The 12302-nt window shown below is 44.3% G+C and overlaps 1 protein-coding gene across 1 annotated transcript in view; it reads right to left on the reverse strand.

The window, feature by feature from the left end:
• Nucleotides 1-2547: 2547 nt before the first annotated feature.
• The window catches only part of Zp2 (zona pellucida glycoprotein 2 (sperm receptor)), an 11793-nt gene continuing 2038 nt past the window's right edge, over nucleotides 2548-12302 (reverse strand). Inside the window, exons 5-18 of the mRNA XM_013504741.1 lie at nucleotides 10503-10649; nucleotides 9717-9761; nucleotides 9402-9566; nucleotides 8243-8339; nucleotides 7960-8144; nucleotides 7168-7294; nucleotides 6084-6271; nucleotides 5917-6008; nucleotides 5693-5817; nucleotides 5345-5534; nucleotides 4088-4223; nucleotides 3915-4011; nucleotides 3578-3661; nucleotides 2548-2693 (exon numbers count right to left, since the gene is read on the reverse strand). Of these exons, the coding sequence (XP_013360195.1) occupies nucleotides 2548-2693; nucleotides 3578-3661; nucleotides 3915-4011; nucleotides 4088-4223; nucleotides 5345-5534; nucleotides 5693-5817; nucleotides 5917-6008; nucleotides 6084-6271; nucleotides 7168-7294; nucleotides 7960-8144; nucleotides 8243-8339; nucleotides 9402-9566; nucleotides 9717-9761; nucleotides 10503-10649 (1824 nt within the window). The remainder of the gene's footprint in view (nucleotides 2694-3577; nucleotides 3662-3914; nucleotides 4012-4087; nucleotides 4224-5344; nucleotides 5535-5692; nucleotides 5818-5916; nucleotides 6009-6083; nucleotides 6272-7167; nucleotides 7295-7959; nucleotides 8145-8242; nucleotides 8340-9401; nucleotides 9567-9716; nucleotides 9762-10502; nucleotides 10650-12302) is intronic.

Raw genomic sequence — 12302 nt, forward strand, 5'->3', positions numbered from 1 at the left:
TTTGTGGGTCATGAGCCAGTTTGTGGATGTGAGTCACTGGTTTCCTATTGCCACTATGACAAACACAAACTTAGTGGCATAAAGCACAGGTTATCTTACAGTTCTGGAGGTCAGAAGTCCCAAGTGCAGCTGTGGAGCTGTGGCCCTCATGAAGGGTCTAGAGGAAAGTCTGTTTCCTTATTTGTTCCTCTATTAGAGGCTGCCTATGGTCCCTCGTCTGTAGCCCGGAATCATTCAGAATTCTGCTTCCACTGATACATGTGCTCTAAGTCCAACCATCCTGCCTCTGATTGGGCCCACATGGATAATCTCACAATGTCAAGACCCAGATCATATCTGCAAAGCACATGCTGCTACGGAAAGGTAATAACATCGAAGGTTCTAGGGATTAAGATATGGACGTGAGGTGGGCTGTCATTTTTCAGTCACTTATGTAGACAACTTGTTTTCCGTGCTGGGGATTGAATCCAAAGCCTCATGCATGCTAGGCAATCTTTTTAAATGCCATTAAAAGGAGCATATGTTAAGTTTTATTTTTGGTTCTAATGTGCAGCAATACAACCTTGTAAAATGTCACATACAACAGTACGAATCCAAGATCATCTGTCTTGTCATTGGCAGAATAATGCCTTATACCCTTATGGGTCAAGGTGCAAAGAATACCTTGATGAGAATGAGATTTTGATCCCTATTACTCTAGAAATGCAGACTTCTGTACAACGTAAGTGCAGCTATTTCTTTCCTCATGCCAGGACCGAATTCTATAAATGTATGAAAAGAATCCAGAAAAAAATGGTGTTGAAATAAGGCAGAAGAATCCACTGTAAAGTTAAAGATCTACTGTGTATCACAAGATATCAACCACATAGTCCTAAATAGTCTCTCCTTGACTTCAATGTTAGGGTATGAAAACCCCAGTAAGATAAAAATTCATAGCCAAGAGTTAAAAGTCCAAATATTAGAGACTTGTATTTCTATTTTTACCTCCCCCTACATAGAGAATTTTAAATCATGTTCTTCTCCTTGCAAAAACTCTGGTTTATATCTGGAGTGTTTTCCTAGTTGAAGGATACAAGAGAACTTATTTCTATATTAGAGATATCTTAAAGAGTCTGTGAGCTCCCACCTTGAGTCATGCTGATGATTTAGTTGCAGACTAGGAGATCAGGGTCCCCTCAGGGAGAAGCCTCAGTAGCTGGTAAAGGATCAAGTATGTGTAAAGGAAAAAATGGTCTTCATGCCAGGATTGTTATTCTTGAACCTAACGAGGGAAGGAAACTCTTAATACAGTATTCCTTTCCCACCGGAGACTGCTGGTCTTTTGACTGGAACTACAGAGGGGCATGCAACTAATTTTAAATTCTCAAGGAAGTTGTCTATTTGAGTCATTTGAGTTAGGAAATACTTCAAGGCAGATGTCCCTTTCTTGGGGACACCTGGTTTCTCTTAGGAAGGAAAGTTCTGCTAATGATTAAAGGTGGAGCTCGGTTTTGCATGAGTATCCCCTAAAAAGCCACGTGTTAAATGTCTGTTCCCCATGGTGGTGGTAGTGAGAGATGCCATGGACTTGAGGTTACTGAAGGTAGAACCCAAAAGAGGACTGTGGGGACCTAGTCCTGTCCCCTGCTTCTCGTCTCTAGATATGACCACTCCCTCTGAGCTCCACTGTTCTGCACCATCTGAACAATCCAATGGGACCACAGAACTATGAGGGGAGGACCTACGGTCACTTCGCTGCTTTGTAAATACTCCATGCTAGGTATTTTTAAAAGTAACAGAAATCCAACCCAGGCAGCTTCCTGGCCTCTATCTTTTCTGAGGGTCAAAGGGATAAAAGAGTTCGGCTCACTTAAGTTACTCCCAGATAGGCTACAGCTAAACCCCATTATTGAAAATGAGTACCAGAGGATTCAGGTACAGTAGTAAAGGGTCACTCTGGAGTGAGAAAGCAAATAAGGACCAAAATGTGTAGTAGATGTCATGAAACAGGAAGAAATTGTTCAAATGGGAAGGGGAACAAGGGAGGAGGGAGGGGGAGAGGAGGGAATGGAAAAGAAAAAAATAACGGAAACAAAGCTTCTGTAAATAAGGGGCAGAAGGGATTGAAGGGAGGAGAGGGGAATAGGGGAAAAGGAATCAAGATATATCATACAGAGGCACAAATTCCCTGTGGTGGATGCTATCATTATATACAGCATATCTAAAGTGTACCAATAAACTTTCTTAAAGATGTAGTTATAAGACTATAATTATTCCTGAAGTTAAAAGCAGTTTTTGCAGTCTCATTGGCCTTAATGAACTAGAACAAGGTAGGAGGAAGAGCATAAGAAAATATTACAAAAAATATTTTTACAAGTAATAAAGGGTCAGAAGAGGCCAATTTAAAATCTCCCTCTTCAGTCCACATAGACCAAAGCCCGCCCAGAGGGTTGTGCCTAGGTATTGAATCCAGTTTAAAAAATAATCACAGGAACAATACTTCAAGGCTATCTCATCTCAAAAAGGTAGAAAGCAGGAGGTTCACTTCAGCTTTATTTGCAAGTTCAATTAGTGATTTAGCACCACAGTTCTTTTCTTATACAGGTAATATAGGAATCCTAGAGTTACCACCACACCCGCGAAGGCAGCCCCCGCAGCCGCTGCTTTTGAAGCAACGTCTCCAGCAATCCTAAGGCCTTTGGTGTCCACAACATCTGGAAAGGAAGCAGACATTCAAACTGTAAGGTCAGGTTGAAAGATCACGTTGAAGCCTTATGTATTACGACTCCTCAGAGAATTAGCCAAGGCTAAGCTTCAATAAACTGCTTTGGGAACTTCTACAGCAGGGTCTGCATCCTTACTATGTAAACCAACCACCTCCTTTCCTGGTCCACATCCACTTTTCCCTCTGCCACTCCCTTTGCTTTTTCCAGACTCAAGTCAGAAAGCCACCTGGAAAGGCCTCAGAACTCCTGCCTGGGTAACACTGCATCTGATGTAACAGAGACGGTGAGCTATCCCCCTAGTGCGTGATCTCACCTGTTAGGGAGATAGGACTGCTTAATTTCACATTCCAGACCCAAAGGTTAAGATCATCTGGGGTGAGAATGTGGGATGATAACAGTAATGCAATCCCATATAGACTGGTGTAACAGTCACAAGTTAAAAGGTGCCGTGTCTTTTAGCCTATCAATCCTACTAGGAGCGTATCCTGAAGTTGTGAGGTAGGCAACAATCCTCTCAGAGATCTAATACGGTATTAAGGATCCAATACGGTAATAACTATTCACTAGATATCCACGAATGAGGAACATGACTGAGGCATGGCATATGCAACCCTGATAAGCACGGCTGAGACAGTGAGACAGGTCTCTGCAGATGTAAGAGTGCTAGAACTAGCAGTAATCGATCAGTAGGTAGACCATACGGCCCTAATTAAGTGGGGATTTCTGGATGTGGATGCAAAAGACTCAACAGCAGCCTCTCAGGGAAGGAGGACTCTTACTATCTTCTTGTTTAATTTATCATGAACATGTGCCATACATAACGTTAAGCTTTGGGGGTAAAAGGTCAAGTAACCCAGGCTTTAACTCAGTACCTCCAAATGAAGAGTCATCCGACAACAGGAGAATGGGTCCCGGGAGGCTGACTGTCGTTCCGTTTTCTCCAGTGGCCCCTGTGGCTAGAGACAGATAATCAAGGTGATGTTTGAGCTTTTACTGTAAAACGGGGATGGCTTTTTAGAGAACTCCTCTACAGAGCTAGACAAGAACCTGCCCATCTGACTCACTGATAAAAGCAGACTGCGCTAAGGAAAGTTTTCCCGGGTTCCAGGGACTAACAGTGAGTCATATCCATCCTTAAAACCTTTAATTCTGGGAGACTGAAGCTTGGTCTGAGGAAGAATCCCAGTAGCTGTGATTTGGGATTTTTACCTCTTCTGCGCCTAGATGAGGCCGGGCAAGTCACAGAACACAGAGGGGAGTCGGGAGACAGCCGATTGCAGACTAAAGCACTGCAGTGGAAGTAGACCTGGAGACAGAAGAGAATTAGGTTGAACCAAATCACTCCCATCTAACCTGCCTCAGGTAGCTTCTTGATCACTTACCAGGGAAGACAGCACCTGATCCTCCGACACAAAGGCAAAGGTCTTCACGTCGAACCTCTGATAGTGACCAGGATGGGTCGTGGAGGAGCCAGCCGGATGGAAGGTGGTTTGGTAGTTGTCCAGGCTGTATTCACAGCTAGGGAGAGACGTCAGTCACATGGACCCCTACATGCATGTTTGTCCACACTGAGTCATGTGCCGCACCTTCGAGAGTACAGCCATGTCCATCTCCCACCAGCGTCTAACGCTACCAGGAAGTCATAAGTTGTATCTGACAGTTGCATGCTTTTCTACTGTGCATTAAAACAAATACCTATCTCTTCATCAAGTAGTACAAGTTTTACGTGTAGCACTTCAGAAGACAATGGCTTGGTTATTTCCCCTAATATGAGTGTCTATTATGCCCAGGAGTATATGCTAGTGATAAGAGTAGAAAATCCCTGCTATCTTATATCTTACATGTTAGCAAGGGAGGAAGGAACTTAAAGGACATAATATGCTACATGGTAAATACGAAGGGAAGAGACCAAGGGAAGGGATAAGGAGGTTCAAGGTAGGCTCTTGGACAAGGGTTACTCCACCAAATCTTCCATGAAAAGGAACGAGCTGCATAAATGCACTGGCTATGCATAGTGTGGAGAGGGGTGTGTGCCTGGGGGTTAAGAGCACGGCAGCAGACTCCCCCACAGTGTCAAGAAAGCCAAGATGCAGTTTGCCACAGGCGCAGATCCCTGGAAAGGGCCCTGTGGGTGGAACTGAGGGAACAACTGTCTATGCATGCATGTGTCTCTGCAAGCCCCTGACATCATCGTACCCAGTTCTTCGGTCAGGTGGGAATTCTAACCCCAGCTCCACACTTACCAAGCATTGCTTTAAGGCTAGTTATGTGAGTGGCAAGCTTGAGTTTCTTCATGAAATGAGAGCTAATGTCTCCATTGCAGGGTGAGAAGTCTCAGACGATGCATGTGGAATGCACAAGGCCTAGCATATGGGGTATGTTCAGGCATTGGATGAGGGTGGAACTCCCATTTCCCTTGATAGAGAATTAGAGTCACACTCCTCTGGGGGAGGATCCCACTCTATAAGGCCCCGGGTGATAAAGCACCATGAGCCACCTCGCTGTTCCGAGGACTGATGACTAGAACAAGGACTAAGTCCGGGCTTTGGAGCCAACATTCCCCTAGAACCTAAGAAAGTTTATTTTCCATCACAGGCAAATCCTGAGAGTACCTAGGCAGCCTTCCAAAGAGTACCTACCCATCCACGACAATATTCCACCGAGGGAGAGAAGCAGGGTCCATAGTGGATGTTGCCCAGCAGTCATCCAAGACCAGTTTGATGTTGGGGTCATTCTTGTTCAGGATTCTCACTTCCATGTAAATCGGCTGTCGGAGGTACCTCACTATGGGGTACTCACTGCCTTTGTAAGGTTGTCGGTAGGAGTTATCTGAAATGGAACAGGAACCTCAGTATTCAAGTAGGTGGTAGTCACAACACATACGTCAGCATCACTACCGTCCCATCAGTCTGCCAGCATCGGAAAGTTCATTTTAGGGAAAATCCCCAAAGGTGTTTAAGCAAGTATCCCGAGCCTCAACATCTCACCTGGGTAGGTTTGCAGAATCAATGTAAGCGGACCTGGCCTCGCAGAGGCTCCTGGAGGAGGAAGACTTTCGATGTTGGCGTTTAGTAGCATGTTATCCCTACTGTAATAGCACTTCACTGTCATTCTGCAAGAATGTGTAGGGGTGATGAAAAGCTTAGATTAACAGATTCTTTGAATTTAAACTAGGGATTTAAAAGAAAATCAAATAGCAGCTGTAACACACCTGAATTCACTATCTCTGGATATTTTGCTTGGAGGAAGATCTTTCCAGAGAGCATGTATTTCATTTTCGTAGATAACTTTATCATCTTCAAACTTAAATGTTAGAGGAAGTTGGTTAACAATTAATTCAAAGAAAGTCTTGACCTCCTACCACCTGCCAGTACTAACCTTATGCTTTGTTCCACATCCATTCAGGGGTATGTGAAACCGTATCACCTCCTCAGACTGAGCTGTGAAAGCAGGCTGGCAGGATGAGTTCCCCACTCTGAGGGTACCCAAATTGAGAGCAGGTCTTGTATGGTGGCTGTAGACCTCAAAGTCCATAAACCCATCTTGGGTACATAGCTCTCCTGTAACTAGACAGCAGTGAAGTTTTGGAGAAAATGAGTTCCATGGAATGGGCATTTTTCAGAGAACTTAAACGAGACAAGAAAGTGATACCCAGCCATCCATCCCTCCATCCATCCCTCCGTCCATTCATCCACCTTGTGTTATGAGGGAATAGTCGTAATATTCAGCAAGAGGCACCAGAATTTGTCCTAAATCTTTGCTTGGGGAAAATACTTGGATAACCACTTGAGATGTAAGTGAGCTTAAACACACCGCAAGGGAAGGCAAGGCCAGCAGACACGGGAAGAAGAGCCATTCAGGACAAGAGATCAATGGGAAAAGCCAGGATGAGAAACTCCAGCGATAGACAGACTCACGACGGCTTTAAGAACAGCGCCTTGTGTAATCGTGTCCCTTAATATAGACTGAGTACTGACATGACGTTCAAAGTTTATTTTGGAGCATTTCAGATTTCTACATTAGGGATGCTCAACTGGTAAAGTCTCAGTCTGAACTCACCAATCCTAAGTGGCTTTGGGGGAAATTGGGGCGGGGATTAACTTCTGTTATTTAGATTAACATGGCACAAATTAAACAGAAGCACTGAGGCAATGTTGAATGAGAGGAAATACTCAGTAGTCCTTTTATGGACTTTGTAGATGTTTAAGGGAAAAAGTTTTAAAACTTTTATATTTCCTCTAAGATGGTGAGCTCAGGTCTCTCACCCAGAATATCCAGATGAATTGAATATAGGACAGACTGAGATCTAGTTACACGAGGGCTTTAGAAATATAGTTGGGGCCCCATCATAGCAGCCGGACTTTATCTGACTAGTCTTCAGTTTCTTGAAGCCACAAGCAATAATCAGAATTTGAACTTTTGTAGATTTTCCCACTGTGAGAAAAAATGAAAAACACTTTACCTACAGAAACCGGTGACTCACAGAGACACTCGGGATCAATCACCATGTATACTGTATCTAGTTGAAAGTAAAAGGTCAGCTTGAGTGAAGATAAGTAGAACTGATAGAGTAGGCACTTTTCAGAGAACTGAAACGAGAAAAGAATGTCAGTTAGTGGTCACAGCCTGTCTGGGGCCCAGAGCAGTCATAGGAGACGGGAAGAAAGTCCATTAAATACCTGCAGGGCGCACACTGGACTATCTGGTTCCCTTCTAAGCCAACAAGAGCAACCCTATCACTTCCTCAAATCAGGATACTTTCCCAGGCAGGAAATGTATTGCTTTAAACTCATGCTCTGAAGTACCCAGGTTTGCATGTTCTTTGTCCTAGGCACTAAAGCTTGAATTAACAGATCAAATTCCAAAGAATGGGACACTCTGCCGAGCCAAGTCTGAGTCAGGAAGACTACAGAGGTTATAAAATACGATCACAAAGCATACACCCTGACCTAAGATTACTCTCTAGTGTCCATGGCAATTGCATCAGTCCAGAAAATGTCCCCCTTGAGTCCAGTTTTAACAGAATAACAGATTTATAATTAAATGGTTGACAAGTACTTGGTATTTGCCAAATGAACTTAGGGAAAAAAAGGGAAAAATTCCATTGCAGAGGTTAAAAAGACTGCTTTGCTGTTGAAGAAAGCTCTAGTCACTTAAAAATTCATTTATGCAGGATGGGCAGGAGAGGCCTTCTAACGTTGTCCCAAGACTATACTTTAAATCAGGCTTTCCCGGGTCCCGAAGAGAAGCATACTTTGGTTCTGAGGAGAGTTTTGCTGAAGTGTAGTCTCAAGCCGTTTGCTGCTTCTATGTTGATCCCATTGTCACGCAGCTGACTCATAGGGATGTCCCTGTTTTCAACGCTCACAGATGTCAGCTTGCCGGGAAATTCTGGTATGCTGAGAGTCATGTGCGTGGCATTGCACGTTACAGACAGATCTGGAGGAAAGATTGACAGAAAACCCATTACTAGCCTTGATTAAGTCCCCTGGAAAATGCTTCCCGCATGCTGAAGTTGTAGCTCCCCGCGGTCTTACCTGCCGCACAAATAGCTTGGGATGAGAAGGTGATCTTCCGCCCAGGGGACACAAATGAAAACTTCAGGAGCGCCGTGTAGAGGCGGCTGTTACCTTGCTGGAGGGACAGTGTTTTGAAGACAGTTGCTTGCTTAAATCTCTCACAGTAAGACATATACTCAGCAATAAGCATATACTCAAGCACAGGGCACTGTTTGGGTATCAGTGCAACCGAGACATTTCGTCCAGTGAAAGCTCAGAAGATGACCTGGTCCTAATGCTGTCCTCTGATGTCTGGATCTACTGTTTTCTATTGGTGTGACCTGCAGCTAATTACGTCTAGGCAGATATGAGACAGGGCTGGCCTTCCCGACTATTTTATGGGATGTCGGCCGGCAAAATGTTTCCGAAACTGAGCAATCTGCTCATGCTCAGTGTGAAACAGGACTGTGCTTTTCCAAGTGGCTGACACGAGCACTTCTGTCAGGCCCTGTGCAACTGCAGTCACTTCGCTAAAAACGGGAGGCAGGGACGCAGTCTGAGAAACGTCAGACAACTCCGACATTATGTGATCATGGAGGACTCGCACAAACCTAGGTTGTAGAGCCTACCGCATACCTAATGTTCATGACTGTCCGTGCCGTACTATTATACAACTGGCAGTCCGATAGGCTTGTTTACATCAGCGTCACTACTGAGGTGAGTAATGCATTGTGTTACATCGTTACTATGGCTACAGCATAAACAGGCTTAAGAATCGCACTCCATTGTAATCTTATGTAGTCTATCCCTGACCCAAACTTTGTTACACAGCACATGCCTGTACTTAAACGCATTAATATATTTAATGTAGTGTTTCACTGTTGGCCTGGAAAATACTAATACCTACTACTAAACGAGGCAGTATAACCCAAACGTAACACCTTAACTCATAAGATTTTAAGGACTTCCTTTGTTCTTCTAGTTTACAGGAAAGGGGGAGAAGAGATTGAGATAAGGACGTGTCTGTTTTGTTCACTGTTATGCCTTTAGTACCCAGTGAAGCGCTTGGCACACAGGCGTTAAGATGCTTGCTGAATGGGTTGTGTTGCCAGTTAATTTGAAGGCAGCATTTATACAACATTTAGACTTAGGAACACTGGTTTGTGCCTTGGTGGTACAAAAAGATGGTCACACCTACCACATAGCGAGTTACTCCAGTGGCATTGAGGGGCACATGAAGGGTCATCTTTTGGCTGTCAATCAGGAGATTAAATCCTTCTCTCAGGGCCTCCTGCAGGGTCAGGCTGTGCACTCTTGAAACATCACCAACCTCAATGATCCATCCCCTCTCAGATTTGTTTGTCTAAAAATCAAAAACTTTGATTAAAGGACTCAATCAGGACTCCTCAATCAGGAGACTATAACACTGCGGTTTTTTCAGATTAAGGTTAAATGTCAGCTTTAACAGATTTAAGTGTTAGTAAGGTTGGTCATTTAAAGATTACGTTCATACCTCACTCTCATCAGCCATACCACGAATAACTTGCGGAAAAGAAAACTGGAAGAAAAAAAAAAAAAATCACATGAAACTTTGATTTGGAGGAGAAAGTATCTGAAATCAAGCCACCGCTCACTCTGCAGAAAACTCCCAGTGTAACTGCTATGTTGTTTTCACACCAAGAATCCTGGTTGTGGGATACAGTAGGTGAAACACCAGGCCTGTTGTGAAGCCCAACTATGCCCTTAGATGTCATTTCATCTCTTTGAGCGTCAGACACCAAAAGGTAACTAGAGGATCTAAGTTCCGTTCCAGATGTAGGCTGAGACACTGGGTCCCTAAATGTGTAGCCTCCTCCTCTGTCTACAGAAATGCACTTACGTTAGACCACAAGTGTTACTATTGGCTGCAATGCGGGCCACAGTAGACTGCGAACCTCATGGAAGTGTGACTGGGCTCTTCCGCTCCTTTACTGTAGCCAGCATTTGGGACAGGGCCTGGAGCACCGCAGGGACTCAGGTTGTCCAGTGATTGTTAGGATTTGAATGGTGTCGGCAAACATACTTTCTATTACTAGACATTGTAAAGCCTGGGCCAATTCTTAGAACACCCTGTCAGGCGAATGCTACCATTCCTCCATTTTGGACCTGGAAACAAAGCCTCAGTGTAGCTATGAAAATAAACTCACAGTTATAGAGCAGCATAGCACTGAAATCCTGTCTGATTTCTAAGCCCAGCTCTTAGAACACCCTCCTATTTCTCCTGCTTTTGCCATAGGAGAAGTCAGTCAGATTTACTTACAGAAATGAAATCCTTCATACAGGCTGTGGATTCTGAAAGCTCATGCATTTCCACTTGTACGGCTGGGCAGAAAAACTGGTATGTGGCACCGGACCTGGAAGCAGCGCTGTTGTCCAGGACTCTGATGTTCATCTGGTGCCCACCAGGCTATGTGAAAACAGCACAGGAAGAACATGATTAAATGCTGGGACCTCGGTGGGAAAGGCAATTCCAGAATAACACCTGACCCAACAGAGCGGCGAAACCTTCGAAGTTACCCATATTACAATTTCTGATTTCTATGCCAGGCGACTGACTAGCTCTTTGAGGTAGCCTGGCAAAGACTCGTTGTCATAACAGTTTGAGCATCAGGGATTACAGAGTTCAGTGTTTTGTATTTCTTTTTCTCTTCTATTTAATCTCTGTCTGGGTATTGTAGCCCTGGCTGAGTGGACATGGGTAGGCGGGCTTTGCCCAGGTTATTCAAATGCAGCCATTAAGCACCTAAGTAGTAGCCATTGTGCCAGGCACGGCCATCTCTGAGGTTAGCTTGAGCCCAGGGAAAACAGCCCAAAGCAGAGGTCCACTAGCCTTCTACTGAATGTAGTGACTGTTTTAGATTCTGGACCAAATCTAATCCACCGAATTTAAAATACACTCTGAAGGATCATTCTTAGTTCAATGACCATTAAAAACAAAGGCGATGGGCTATATGTGGCCACCCACGGGCTGTAATTTGCAGACTCTTGGTCCCCTGAAGCTGGGAAGGCGTTTTAGAGGGGAAAGTTTAATGCCTAGATACTTTCACAATGGACAGTGATTACTTCATTAGGCATTCACAAAGGCTCTTATAGACCAGATCACTTACAGTGCAAGCCTGTTTCCAGAAGAGGGTCTAAGAAGTTATCCACACAGACCTTAGGTTCTATTCTACATGGGCTACTTGTATCAGGGTCAGATGATGTGGCTTATTAAACATGGGGATGTCAAGACTCACCCTCAGACTTACATCAGCTAAAGTCAATTAAGTCCCTACTTTCCAAACTCCCCAGGTGATTCTCTGTATTCTGGGGTTTTTTTTGTTTTTTGGTACAGGAATCAAACTCAGGACCTTGTGCTTGCCAGGCACGCCCTTGTGCCACTGAGCTATATCCCCGGCCCTCCCGTATTCTAAAGCTTGAAAAAAAAAAAAACTGGTTTTGGTTTTGAGACTCGGTCTCACTATGTAGCCTTGAACTCACCATGGAGGCCAGGCTAGCCCCAGATTTGTGGCGATCCTCCTGCCCTCAGCCTCCCAACTACACCACACCTGGCTAAAGCTTGAGAACTTCTGTGAGTTTGCCTTTCCCACTCCTAACAACTTTGACTGGGCAATACCATTGCTTGGCAACAGAGAACCCTTATTGCTTAACTACTGTTTGCTTTCTAACACCTGTTTTTAGGCTACAGGTTCTTATTTGCTAGCATCAAAATCGCTTTCAATCTCACATGGGGCTTAGAGATACAAATAGCTCATATCTGAGCATTTTCAAAGTCTAGATTCTACACCAAGTCTTTATCTGTGCAATATAATTAAACTTTAGTTAACCTTTTGAGAGGGTACCATTATCCCTATTTTCCAAAGGCAAAGAGAAGCTTAGAAAGGTTAGACAACCTGTTTGGGGGTCACCCCTACATAACACCAGAGCTAGAGCTCAAGGGCTCAACCACTCAAACCCAGGGCTTCTCAGTATTTCCAGTTCAGGCCTGATGATTAATGTGGGGGTGCCCTAGGCAACAGGCTATTAGCAACCTCCTTGGCTTGTACCCACTAGATGCCAG

Source organism: Chinchilla lanigera, unplaced genomic scaffold, assembly GCF_000276665.1.
Source record: "Chinchilla lanigera isolate Chin_1 unplaced genomic scaffold, ChiLan1.0 scaffold00092, whole genome shotgun sequence".
Lineage (NCBI taxonomy): Eukaryota > Metazoa > Chordata > Mammalia > Rodentia > Chinchillidae > Chinchilla > Chinchilla lanigera.